This window comes from Frieseomelitta varia, unplaced genomic scaffold, assembly GCF_011392965.1.
Source record: "Frieseomelitta varia isolate USP_RPSP 00005682 unplaced genomic scaffold, Fvar_1.2 scaffold_871, whole genome shotgun sequence".
Classification (NCBI taxonomy): Eukaryota; Metazoa; Arthropoda; class Insecta; order Hymenoptera; family Apidae; genus Frieseomelitta; species Frieseomelitta varia.
Window position 1 is genome coordinate 293,956 of NW_025110669.1, and position 12,526 is coordinate 306,481.

At 41.6% G+C, this 12,526-nt stretch overlaps 1 protein-coding gene across 1 annotated transcript in view; it reads left to right on the top strand.

Annotated features, from left to right (window-relative positions):
- LOC122536779 (nuclear migration protein nudC) overlaps positions 1-12,205 on the top strand; it is an 83,958-nt gene extending 71,753 nt beyond the window's left edge. The window contains exons 5-7 of the mRNA XM_043669450.1: positions 11,005-11,199; positions 11,760-11,962; positions 12,052-12,205. Of these exons, the coding sequence (XP_043525385.1) occupies positions 11,005-11,199; positions 11,760-11,962; positions 12,052-12,103 (450 nt within the window). The 3' untranslated portion in view covers positions 12,104-12,205. The remainder of the gene's footprint in view (positions 1-11,004; positions 11,200-11,759; positions 11,963-12,051) is intronic.
- Positions 12,206-12,526: the final 321 nt, after the last annotated feature.

Sequence of the window (12,526 nt, forward strand, 5' to 3'; positions counted from 1 at the left end):
TTTTTTTTTTTTTTTTTTTATTTCGAACGATCGTGTAATGTTACGCCACTGGCGTCGAGGTGGCGATACGAACCACGATGTATCGCGCGGCGCGGTGGGGCACGAGGACGCGAAAAAGGTACGCGGGGAGCGCGCACGGGCGGCGAAGGGAGCACGGAGAGGCAAGGCCGTTCTTTGACCCGAAACACGGCCCGCTCGGCACCAATTTTTCGGGAGGAACCGGTCCCGGACCCCTGGAATTTTTGCCGGCGAACCAACCCGCTACCAACACGCTCGCTTCGACCGAGCGACCGATGCCAACACCTGCCTCTCCGCTAACATACATATATCGTCCGGGCTGTAAAGTTTCCATCGATTAACGTCAAACGTTGCAACCGCGTCCTCGTCGATCGCTCGTCCATCACCGAGAAACCTGGCCATCTCCCCCCGTGAAAAATCGCCCCATCACTCCCGATCGTTGTTTACGCGCCGATTCGCATTCCTCGACGCTGCTTTCAGCCGTGTTCGCTTCTTCTGCGATATTCTGCTGGTAAGACGATTAACGTTCACTACGATTTACGAACAATTGAACATCACTCTGACATCAAAATTCGGATTCTCGGCACGGAGAATATTTTTAAACTTTTAGAAAGTGACTCGATTTACCATCTTCTCCAAAGCGAATCACCAAAATCCCAATCTTCAAAATAGAGCGTAACCCCTTTTTGGGTCTTCTGCGAAACCCTGCGAAAGCGAAATTCCTCGAAGAGGAAACGAGGGGAGGGAAAATGACGAAGAGCGCGCGAAGCCTTGCAAAACTATCGAAGAACCGCGAAGGCCAGCGACTCCGAGCCAGAGGATGCCTATCGAGGCGCATCTAACAAAAATCGCGGCGTACGCTCGGGCTCGCTCGTTGCAGCCCGGGCTTTCCATCATTACTTAATCGCTCTGGCTCGCTCGAACGATTAACGAAATTACAAAACGCTGGTCGTCGGGAACCTGTGCTTGGAACACGTGCACGCGTTGTTCGCCTTTTCAGGGCACGACAACGAGAAGAAGAAGAAGATGAATCCTATTCTCCGTTGAATCTCCGACGCTTTTATTCGTATCGGCCGGATATAATAAAACTCCTCGCATCCGAACCGATTACACAAAGACGGTTCGCTGTTTTCTCCGCTCGCTGTGGATCGAGCGTGTCCGAGAACTCTTCAAGCCGGATGCACAGGCGCACGCGCCACTTCTATCTGGGCCTCGTATCTCTTCTCGTCTCTCTCTCTCTCTCTCTCTCTCTCTCTTTCTCTCTGCAGGCTGTTTGGTATCGTGCACGTGCTTTCGTAGAAACGCCACGATTCACCTGTGCACCTAGCGCACCTGTGTAACGTGCAGCCGCGGATGCTCATCCATCTTTCCATCTGTCCTCTCCCGTTTTATTCTCGCTTGCACTCCACCAACTTTGCCAACTATACTTCTCCTCCTTTGTGACCGTGCGTATTCGTCGAAGCGACGAGACGAGTTGATGATATAGACTCGAAACGAAGGTGAACAAGGGTTTGATAATTTTGTTAGTTCAACGACCTAAAAATTTTTGATTAGTGGGTTATTCATATTGCTGCAGAGTGAAGTATGTCTTCGGAAAAGGAATTATTTTTTTCGTTCTTTGTTCCAATAAACGTTCGAAGACAATGTCGATTACGATTATTGTCGTGCCCATCTACGATCAGAATTGTTCTATTATTTTCACCTACAATCAGAATTATTCCATTATGGTCCAATTGTTCTTTATATAGGAGAAGAGTTGAGGAAAAAATTCTTATTAAGTCTAGAAGCTATTATTGGCGTTAATAAAATAATAACGGCAGAGAAACGAAACGAAAACGTTTTACCTCGCGCGAGGTGTACGTCAACATACTTCACTTTCATTGTGTCGCCGCCGGAACGATTTGTTCCTTAATTAGACTTAGGAATGTTATATGCAATCCGCTTTTGCAACCCGCGAGTTTTATGGTCCCAGTAATTTGTAAAGCAGTTGCCATCGCTGATGTCATCGCCGCACGAAACGTTGGCTCCATTCGGTTCGGGTAATTAAACATACAATAATCGCAAATGAAATTTGAACGTGCAAGTATCATGTGAATTAGAAACATTCGTGCCAAGAGTATCGAATAAATTGCAGCGAACGAATTTTTGCGAATACCAAAGTTTCAATTCCAGCATTGGAATTAATCGAACAACGAGTCGAGAGAGATGATGGGAGGTTTCGAGGCGTCGTTTTATCGTTCCACGGCCACTCTCAAGAACTTGACTACTGGAAGATTAAGTATTCCGCTTGTAAATCAGTGGCAGCTCTTTCAGGGGACACCGGTGTCAAATTTTCGAGTAACACGACGATCCATTATAAACGAATCCCCTATACAAACACGCGCTGTAAATGTGTTCTGCAGTGAGTTATTCGTTCGCGTGCACGAGAGTACATCGTCGAGAACCTATGAACATTCGCTTGATTGCGTCTCTGTTTCACGGCTCTCTTAAATTCACATATCTTTCGTCGCGATACACAAGAGTACAACGAGGTTTCGAATGGATGTGTGACTTGACAAATTATCGCTACTTTAGTTCGATGGCGTAGTGAAATTTTGAATATTGAGCGAGGAGCTCGTACTTATCGATACATAAATAGATTTATTCGTTTCCTCGCGACGACACCGTCATTTGTATCCTGATTTCAGTAAAAACGCGTCCCATCGAGAAATTGTTCTCCTCAGAATGTCTGTTACAACGTTCGATTAATCTCCGCTGGAATTTATCTCCTAATTACGGTGGAATTGATGAAATTACGTAAACCGAAGTTCAGTTTCATTGATGGAACTTCGTTCTTCGTTGCGAAACTAGAAGTTTCGAACAAAAATTTTCTAGACACCTATTAACTTTATAATACAAAGTACAGTCTTTCCACTCATTGTAAAATTGTAAAATCACGAAGGAAGAACGTGCAACTCATTTGTCATTCGCCGATTAACACACTTGGCCAATTATTCTACGAGGAGTACTAAAAAATGGTGGATCGGCGAAGCTTTGACGAAGTGTGAAGCGTGTTACACTTGCCGAGGTGCAACATTGAGCGCGCAATGTGCTCTAGAAATTCTTTATCGGCGAGGGAGCAAAAAAAAACGATCGTCCCGATAAATGCAAATGCATTTCGTCATTCGAGAGCAGTCGGCCAACCTTGAATGGAATGGGATCTAACGACCGCATTGATAAAAGATGATCAACGCTCGAGATAATGTCGGATCTCATTGTTCCGCCTTGCTTTTCATCTCTTTGTCCCCTTCTGTGAAAGAAACTCTCCTCATCGACGCGAGCGTTGTACCGGTACAAAGAACTTCAAGTATCAGCCTGTATCGATCGAGATTAATCGTTAAATTTCAATGTGTTGTTTTTTTTTTTTTTTTTTATTATTATTATTTTGAATTGATCCAATTTACGCTTCGACAGTCAACCGTTTTCATTTCTATAAATATTCTCATGTAATTAAAATGAACACAATTAATTAAATAATATTATAAACTGAAAAATAGACTTTCTAAAATTGCAATGTAACATCTTATAAAAATTATTACATGTTATAGAAATATTTTGTCCCGTATACAAATGTAGCAGTCAAATGTTAAATTAAATTAAAATTTCAATCTCTAAATTGACAATCATGAGGAAAGGAATAAGGATAAGTGAATTCCAGCAATCGGCTTTCATTGATTCTCGTCACTTCCTCTTTGATTCCAATTACGAGAGAAATTGTTTTTCTTTGATCTTCAATTCATCGATGAACAATGTCGTAACGGTACAAAGGATTTCAGATAGATATCAATTTGTGCACGTCAGGATTAATAATCAAACTCGGTTAAATATAAAGATCGTTCGATGCCGATTGTAAGATCGCTGTGGATAATTCGTATCGTTATAATGATCCAATTAACGTCGAAGACGGTGGATGATCATTGCTCGCAATTTGCTCGCCCGCGACGAGCTATTTATCGTGATTTATTCACGTGAAATGATCGGACGTCGAAAGGAAGGAAATCGCGTCCTTGCAAATCAAAGGTTGTCCGATCGGACGAACGTAAATCGCCGGCTGTGAAAACGTCGGGGAAAAAATTGGAAACTATCCGACCGATACCTTTCGCTACCCTTTCACCGCAGTTTCGGTCCTTGGATCCATTTTTTTTTCTTTTTTTGTTTTTAAACTGAGCTCAGCGTGAACGAATTTCACTGGTGAACATTTTTTTTAATTCTTCCCTTCTTCTCCTTTTTTTTCTTTTTTTTTTCAGTAGACAACGATGATAGACAAAATTAGAGTAGCATAGATTTTTAGGATTCTACATTGAAATTTTCAGATTGCAAAAGATTCGAGTTTCGCTGGATGATTACAGGTAGTTGCAAAGGATCGATACTACCTTAATTATGTGATAAATAAGTGACTTTAATTTATATATTATTCCCAACATACACGTAATTGAGCGCACACGATTCTTATGACTCAATTCGTAAACAATTTGCAAGAAGAAAAACACACTTCCAAGCATTGAATTACACAGTTTCCACTCGTTGAAAGACTAATATTATCGTTTCGCGTTGAAGCACATTATCGTATGCGAATGTTGTATATGTTAATCAGTTAGGAGCTAATGACTGGCTTTTTATCTATTTGTTACGTTACGACCTCGTTCGTTCGGAAGCAAAAAATGATTCTCCACGACAGAGAGAGAGAGAGATCATTCAGTCGATGATCGTGTTTGAAAAACAGATTTATCGAGAGGCACGAATCTACATATATATGTAATACGGAGGCTAGATCATCGATGTTCAATTTTGCCAGCGTTTATGGCGCTTGCGTTACTATGTCAATGTCTCTTTAACACCGTATCCAACGATGGTACTGCTTATTGACCGTGTATTCGTCACATGAATATTAAATCTACACCATCAGCCTTGGCTCGATCTAATCACCTCCTCGGAATGGCGACCAGAAGTTTACGACGTGTTGAGTGGAACTTCCAGTAGTACGTGACTCGACGTGTGTCTCGTCACTGTTGATTTTCTGGAGTGTGAAAATGCTTCAATACCGGTGGTGTTTGAGCGTCGAAGATGTTTGGAAAGTTTAGAAAATCTTTCAACATTTGAGAAAATCTTTCACGTATCTTGAAACATTTTTTTCTATCTTTATGTCTCTCCTACTAGGTGGGGGTACAGAGATAAATCTATTTCCCTTTGAACACTCTAAAAATTCACAGCGTGTCAAGGTTTCGAAAGGAAATAATGATCTCTTCAAGTAAATCAAATAGAATGTCGTCTAATTTGATATTGAAGAAAATTCTGTCTAAAAATCGAAATTGTAATTATCTGTAACATCATTTTCTCATTTAGAAAAATAGGGAAAAAAAAAGCTTTATTTGTTTGCTTTAAAATTTTGAGTACTTTATCTACTTGATCGGTATTAATTCTCTTATTCAATCATCGATTAAACTATCGTACTTCTTTCAAGAAAAAACGTGCAATCGCAAATCGCGAAATAAATTTCATTGTCGAATGACGATAGGGAAGAGTTCGATGTCGACAAAGTTTCGTGCGTTTTCGCACGTTATTCAGCACAATGAGTAACGAGGGAACTATTCGATTGCGCAACAATTCGTATAAGCGGGTTCTCGATCAAGGTTTCCAGCGAAGACGCCAAAATAAGTCGGTTCTCGGCGCTGCAACCTTCGATCTAGCCAACGAATCTGTCTACGACAAGAGTTTCGTGTGATCTCGCTTGAAATTTCGCGAGGAAGTTTTCCGAACAAGTTGAAGTTGCAGCAGATCACGAATTTCTGTGAGAACGTCGTAATGAGATTAGTTTCGTGATTGATCGTTGATCGTCGATCGTGTTAATAAGCGGCACCGGGTAGAAATTTGGCCTTTAAAATAGAAAGTGCGTCGGTATCGCTGCGTAGATAGTTAACAGACCGGAGAAAGTTGCCTATTCAATGAAATGTCCGCCGGTGAACACTTTATTCATGTTGTAACGCGTGTTCAATTTGTCTTGACGAAAACTGCAAGCTTGTTCACCGTGTGTGGACGCAGGAAATAAATTACGCATTGTATTCTTTCTCTCCCTTGTATATTTGATATCCAACAAAAGAAAATTCGAATACTTGTTGATTTTCTAAGAATTTAAAAGCAATTTATTCCAAATTACCATGTACTGTGTTGTTCCACAATATTTTAATTTTAATTTACGCGTAATATAAATCATAAACGCAGGAAACAAATTCCGCATTGTATTCTTTCACTCTCTTTATATATTTGATTTCCAACAAAAGAAAATGCGAATACTTGTTAATTTTCCAAGAATTTAAAAGACAATTTATTCCAAATTACCATGCACCGTGTTGCTCTACAATATTGTAATTTTAATTTCCGTGTAATGTAAATCCGCGATTGAAAGTTCCGAAAAAGGATCGGTCTGATCGGACTCCGGCCAGGCCTTTCCAGCGTGCATTTGGAATCGAGATGGAATGGCGTGCAATGGGAAACAAAGCGCGGCCGCGTAACGTTCTCATATCGTGTCATTTCGTTAGCGTAATCCATCCTTTTGTTCTTTCAAATTCAAGGCTACGTTTCAGAACCGCGGCAACTCTGACACACCGTTGCCCCTTAATTGTTCTCGCCGCAGAAGGAATTCATTGTTCCAGCGATACGTCCGTCCGTCCGTCCGTCCGTCCGTCCGTCCTCCAACGAACATCGTTTCCCGTGCTGATTGACGAATCAGATTAAATCCCCAACCCGTCCGGGTCGGGTTGCGCTCCTTATTTCGATCCAGTTCTTGCACCGGCAGTGCCGCAATCGCTCTCTCGCGGAGTTTCAATCTCGATCTCGAAGATCACTTTTTGAATTTTCCACCAATATAAGGTAGTCTGACTCATTTTTACCAATCTTCTGAAATTAGAATGCTCCCGAAAGCACTAATTCCAGTGTCCACTCGAAGAAAGAGAGAAAAAAAAATAAATTTTCTCTCGAGTCAGTCTGAGATCGAACGTCACCATGAACGTCGCGGTTAAACGTTCGCAACGAGGCAAACGTTGAACCCGTTCACTGACATCTGCGTTGCGCAACGCGTCAGAGCAATCTCTATATTAAACGCGGTGGCCGTGCGCCGTGTGACCTGGCGGCATCCGCGGATGATACAAGTTCAGAAAAACGCGAAGAACAAACGATCGGTGCCGCGAGAGCGGCGGGGATAATGGGCACGAGGGAGCGTCGATTGAAAATTGCAGGGATCTCCCATCCCGATTGCAAATTGTCGACGGCGTTCCATCGTAAAACGATAACCGTGCATAATGACGCGTGTGTGCACACGAGCGGCGGTCACAGGCGGAGAAGGATTTCGCAAGCGTACACGCAAGTACACGCGCAAAGTGAAGATGACTTGGACGACGACGCCGACGACGACGAGTGGAAATCACGGAAACACGATGGCTCTCTCGCCTAACGATCACCGCGCTCGAGAACGATTAAACGACGTGTACATCAGGTGTCTCTCTTCGTTTCGTTTCACTTGCCACTTCTTCGTTGTTCTCGAATGAGAAAGATATTGCAGGAGAAGCTAACGTTAGAAACTATCGACGATCAAAACGGAAAATTTCCATCAGATATGTTAAAGTAAAGAAAGTAGAAAACTTTTATTTTTTTTATATACTTTACGAAAAATCGTTTAAAATCTCCGAAGATGTAAAATATCCAACAAAAATTACAAAGTTGGTCACTTTTAACATTTTGTTAGTTCTAGCGTTAAAGAAAAGTTAATCAAACTTTATCAATCGTGAAAGTGAAATTAAATTCGAATTTTCAATAACTTTGTATATTTTCTTATATCGTAGATTTTTGCACCTTTAAACTTCAAACTCCACGCTTTAGTTTTAATATTGTGTTATACTTCCAACAGAATTATTGGTACACCCTATATATATATATATATATATATATATATATACCATCGAGGGAAAATCAGTGGTACAGCCTAGGTAATTGGAACGGTTTAATGAGTCTGAGAGGATGTTGCGTTAGCGGATTATTATTGTAATAAGGAATCCAGTTAAATAGGCGGTAATCTCTCGAGCGGTTAGCTGTTACAGTTAACGTGTGCAATTGAATTGATTAAGTTTTTCTGACGCCTCGATGCGCCGTTTTTCTTTGTACTTAGTTGTGCAGTTGATCACTTGACTCGAGCGAAAAGATTTGTTGCGTCTTTTTCAGAGCTGCGTTCTTGCGTGCGTAGTGATCGATTCGAATTGTGCACGGAAGAGAGGTAATTGTCCAGGTGGTGTGAATAAATTTTCGTATAATGGGCATGATTGGTCGTGATTACGCGAATTTTTTTTGCGATAAATTCTTGTGTAACGGAATCACTGCGCAAAAAAGAAGCAGATAACTCTGAAGAAAACTCGAGTCAATTTTCTGTGATGGATATAGAGATTTATAGCGTCTAGGTGACCCGTTTGAAGATGGACTCTTACGCAACGGTTGTTTTAATTCTTACTCAGATTCTGGAGAAGATACGATTGACTGGAGTATACTTTGAAAAACTGGAATCTGAAAAGATTGCTTGGAATTGCACCGGCTAGGTGTGAGACGTGAATTGACTCACGTACATCCCTTAGCCTCACAGAAGAGAACCAAGGCTGCGTTACTTTCGATTCGCCAGACTTACAAAGGACAAGGTTTTAAGTTCACGTTCGTGTTTCGTTTGAAACACTTTCATTTCTACAACGATCTTCACGTGTCTTCTTTGTAAGAAACGGATATGGTATTCCTTTTTTTCTTTTTCTTTTCGAGTAATCGAAGGATTAAGTTAACCTGAACCTCATGGGAACGCTTAAAACGGAAGCTGCTTGATCGCTTGTTTATTTCTGTGTACAACCTGCTCAACGATATAAGTTTTTTTCCTTCGAATCCTGTGAAACCTGTTCGATAAGGATGTAGTTGGTATTAAAGAAGAATTACCATTCGAGGAGATAAAGATTACTGGATTAAAAATACGCACGCTTGCATAATTTCCTAGATTAAATCGTCTATATACCGCGCTAAATGTTTCGTTGGCGTAAAAATTCCCCGAGGATTTTAGAATATTCATCCTCGACGATTCAAAAAATACTATAAATTTAAAAAAAATACTATAAAAAAACCGGAGTTAGTACAATCACAGAACAACGGTATTCTGTTACGATAACGAATCTAGCGATAACTCGTTAAAAAGGAATTTCATTTTTAAATGACGTGATACCTGTTTGTAGACAAGGTCCTAATTAGTTATCTTCAATCTTTTAGCCATGTGCTTACATGTGATTCAAGGTTTTCGAAATGATGCTCGAAATTAAAGAAGAATTACACACCCGTCGATATTCATCAGAATATTTCAAGAAGTCTCTTATCATCCTCATAAAAGCAATTGCAAAATACGAATCGCCTCTTTTTCTCTCGCGTGTTCTCGCCTCGATCTAAATTTTCGAAGACACGAGCTCCTTGCCGTTTCATCCGTCGTAATGATATTCCACTTTGTTAACGCGCAAACTCGGTAGCCATGATCCGTTTCCACGCACCGGTGCGTTCCAGCTGCACTCAGCGTCGCCACGATAGTCGCCGTCGTCGTCTTCGTGTTCATCGTCGTCGCTGGGAATCCAAGAACACGTCCAACGCGAGAATCACGGCTTTCGATGATGATAATGACGACGATAATGATCCTACCGCGCGTAATCTTCGTATCGTTCGTAATCTCCATTCTTCTCTCTCTCTCTCTCTCTCTTCTTTTCTCTTTCGTTCCCTCCTCTTTCGAACGGTTGTAATTGTGACACGCGACACGGTCGATGAATCATCTAGGATTTTGAAACTTCGCGGGCTTAATTGTTCCTGATATCGGCCGCCCGAGGACGTTTCACCTCGATGAATCGTTGCCACCAGATTCGTGACTGAATCGTTCGCGTTCTCACGATTCGTAAATTACAAAGACTCGATTAGAAATGAAACGAAAATTTTTTCCTGACAATGACAGCTTTGTTTCTCCGTGTATTTAGGATCTCTTGGAGCTTTTATTAATCTCCGAGACCCGAGATATCAGAATGACAAGTACCTAAAAGAAACGTGCATTGATCTTTGTCGAATTTTTTTTCTTTTACAGTCTAATTCTCAGTTTTTTCTTCTACTGTCTCGTTCGGGAATTCTAAATTGTCCAGTCGCGAAGGCTGCACCTCGCAGTCGGGTTTCCGAAATCCAAGGCCACGCGATGTGGAGAATTGGATCACGATGATGTGCAATGAAATCGCAATCGCGAGAAGGACTGAGAAGGTAATCGTGCGGAACCGCGTGTCGATCCCTTCATCGATCGAATGAATCGCGCGATTGTTACGATAGACTCGGACGGACGTCGTTTGTACTCGTTCGAGAGATCGTGTGGTTTAAGGTTAAATGAAGAATCTCTCGACGTGTTCTTTTTTTTCTTCTTTTTTTTTTTCTTTTTACTGGTTTTATCGATTGAAAAGGATGAAGTTGTTTATTGATTGTATTAGTACACGCGAGCCGCGTTGTCGAACAGATTTTTCATGTCCAATTAACCCTCGTTCGATTGGGATAGAATTGACACAGGAATTATAACCATCATTTCTCTGAAATAATATTAAAAATATTGAACGAAGAAAATTAACTTCAGCGACTAAAGTTATCTTACGCTTTTAAATGTGTAATTGAAAAATATAGATACACAATGCTATTAAAAAAATGCCAAATCAGCAGAGAGATATACTTTCAGAATCTTTCTGACAAGATTCTCAGTGAACTCCTCGAGACCTCTTTGTTCTGTAATCATCGGAACTATACGTTCGAATGTACATATATAAATCCGCCAAGTCATTCGCTCCGCGCTCTGTTTAAAGAATTAAAAATCCGATCGGCGATGGAAAAATGCTGGTGAATAAAACCTTGATCGTCGTCTAATTCCAGATTAAAGTGCCTTTGAAAGTGAACTTCTCGGCCAGGCCCAAGGACGTCTCGGTGACGATCACGAAGAAACGGTTGACCTGCGGCGTCAAGGGTCAGCCGCCGATCATCGACGGTGATTTTCCACACGAAGTCAAAGTCGAGGAATCCACGTGGGTGATCGAGGATGGAAAAGTGTTGCTTATCAACCTGGAGAAGGTGAGTGACGTCGGACAGACACGTCGATTTCGCGTTCTTTGATCGCTGTGTGAACCCGCGAGGCCATGTCCAAGCGAGGATTTCGACGATGGTATCGATCGCCAGCGAGGAATTTGCTTGACACGGCCCTGAATCGTCGAACCACCGTATTGAAAAATTTTGGCGAAGGTTAAGCGACTATTTGCTTGATCTCCAATTGACAGGACTCGGTGATGTTCGTATCTCGATAATTGGTCAATTGCGACAGGCATCTCGTTGACTGATCCTGTGTTTATTGAGTTAGATAACGAAAATCTCCTCCGGAAGGATTTCTTTAGATTATTTTCCAGATTTGCTTTGGAATCTGCTCCTTTCTCTTTTGCAAACATTTCTTTGGCAGGATTTTTAGATTCTTTTCTAGACTCGTTTTTTTTTTTTTTTTTTTTTTTTTTTGTCTTTTTGGAAAAGTCATTCGCACGTAATATCTTTCAATTCAACACTTATCGTTCTATCATACATTCACGCAAATTCCGTTTAACGAACAGTTCGTTGAAGGCAAGAGTCACCGATTCTTTTCGCAGGTGAACAAAATGCAGTGGTGGGCGCACGTGGTGACCTCTGACCCGGAGATCAGCACGAAGAAAGTGAACCCCGAGCCTAGCAAACTGTCGGATCTCGACGGTGAGACGAGAGGTCTGGTGGAGAAGATGATGTACGACCAGAGACAGAAGGAGCTAGGCCTGCCAACGTCCGACGAGCAGAAGAAGCAAGACGTGATCAAAAAGTACGAAAATGGTCGCAAATTCGGCGCCGAGGCGTTCGTAACCGAGACTAAATGAAACGAATTCACATGTCGTAAACTTTGTCCCGCAGATTCATGGAACAGCATCCCGAGATGGATTTCTCCAAGTGCAAGTTCAACTGAAATGGTTCCGACGATCGATGGATGGCCGGAAGAACGAAAGTTCCACGTGTTATTGCGAAACTTATTAACAGAAGATAAAAGATAATATGATATAAAGAAAAAGAGAAAAGAAAAGGAAAATATTATCGATGCATTTCCAGTTGCGAATCCAATTGTGAAACTCTTTACGATACTCTGTTAATCGCCACTTGGACATCACGACTCTCTGCGCCTATTTTCCGAGCCACGTGCCGCCGTTGTGTTTCCACGGCGCGAAAGGTGGCACCACGATCCACGGAAAGGATGGATCGTGCGATCATGGTAAAGAATTTTCTAGTTTCTCGCTCACTATTCTCCTGATGATTCCATTTTCCTTCTTTCTTTTCCCTGTCTATCTTCGAATCGTTCCTTTGTTGTTGATACTCTAAAAGAAAATATCAATTT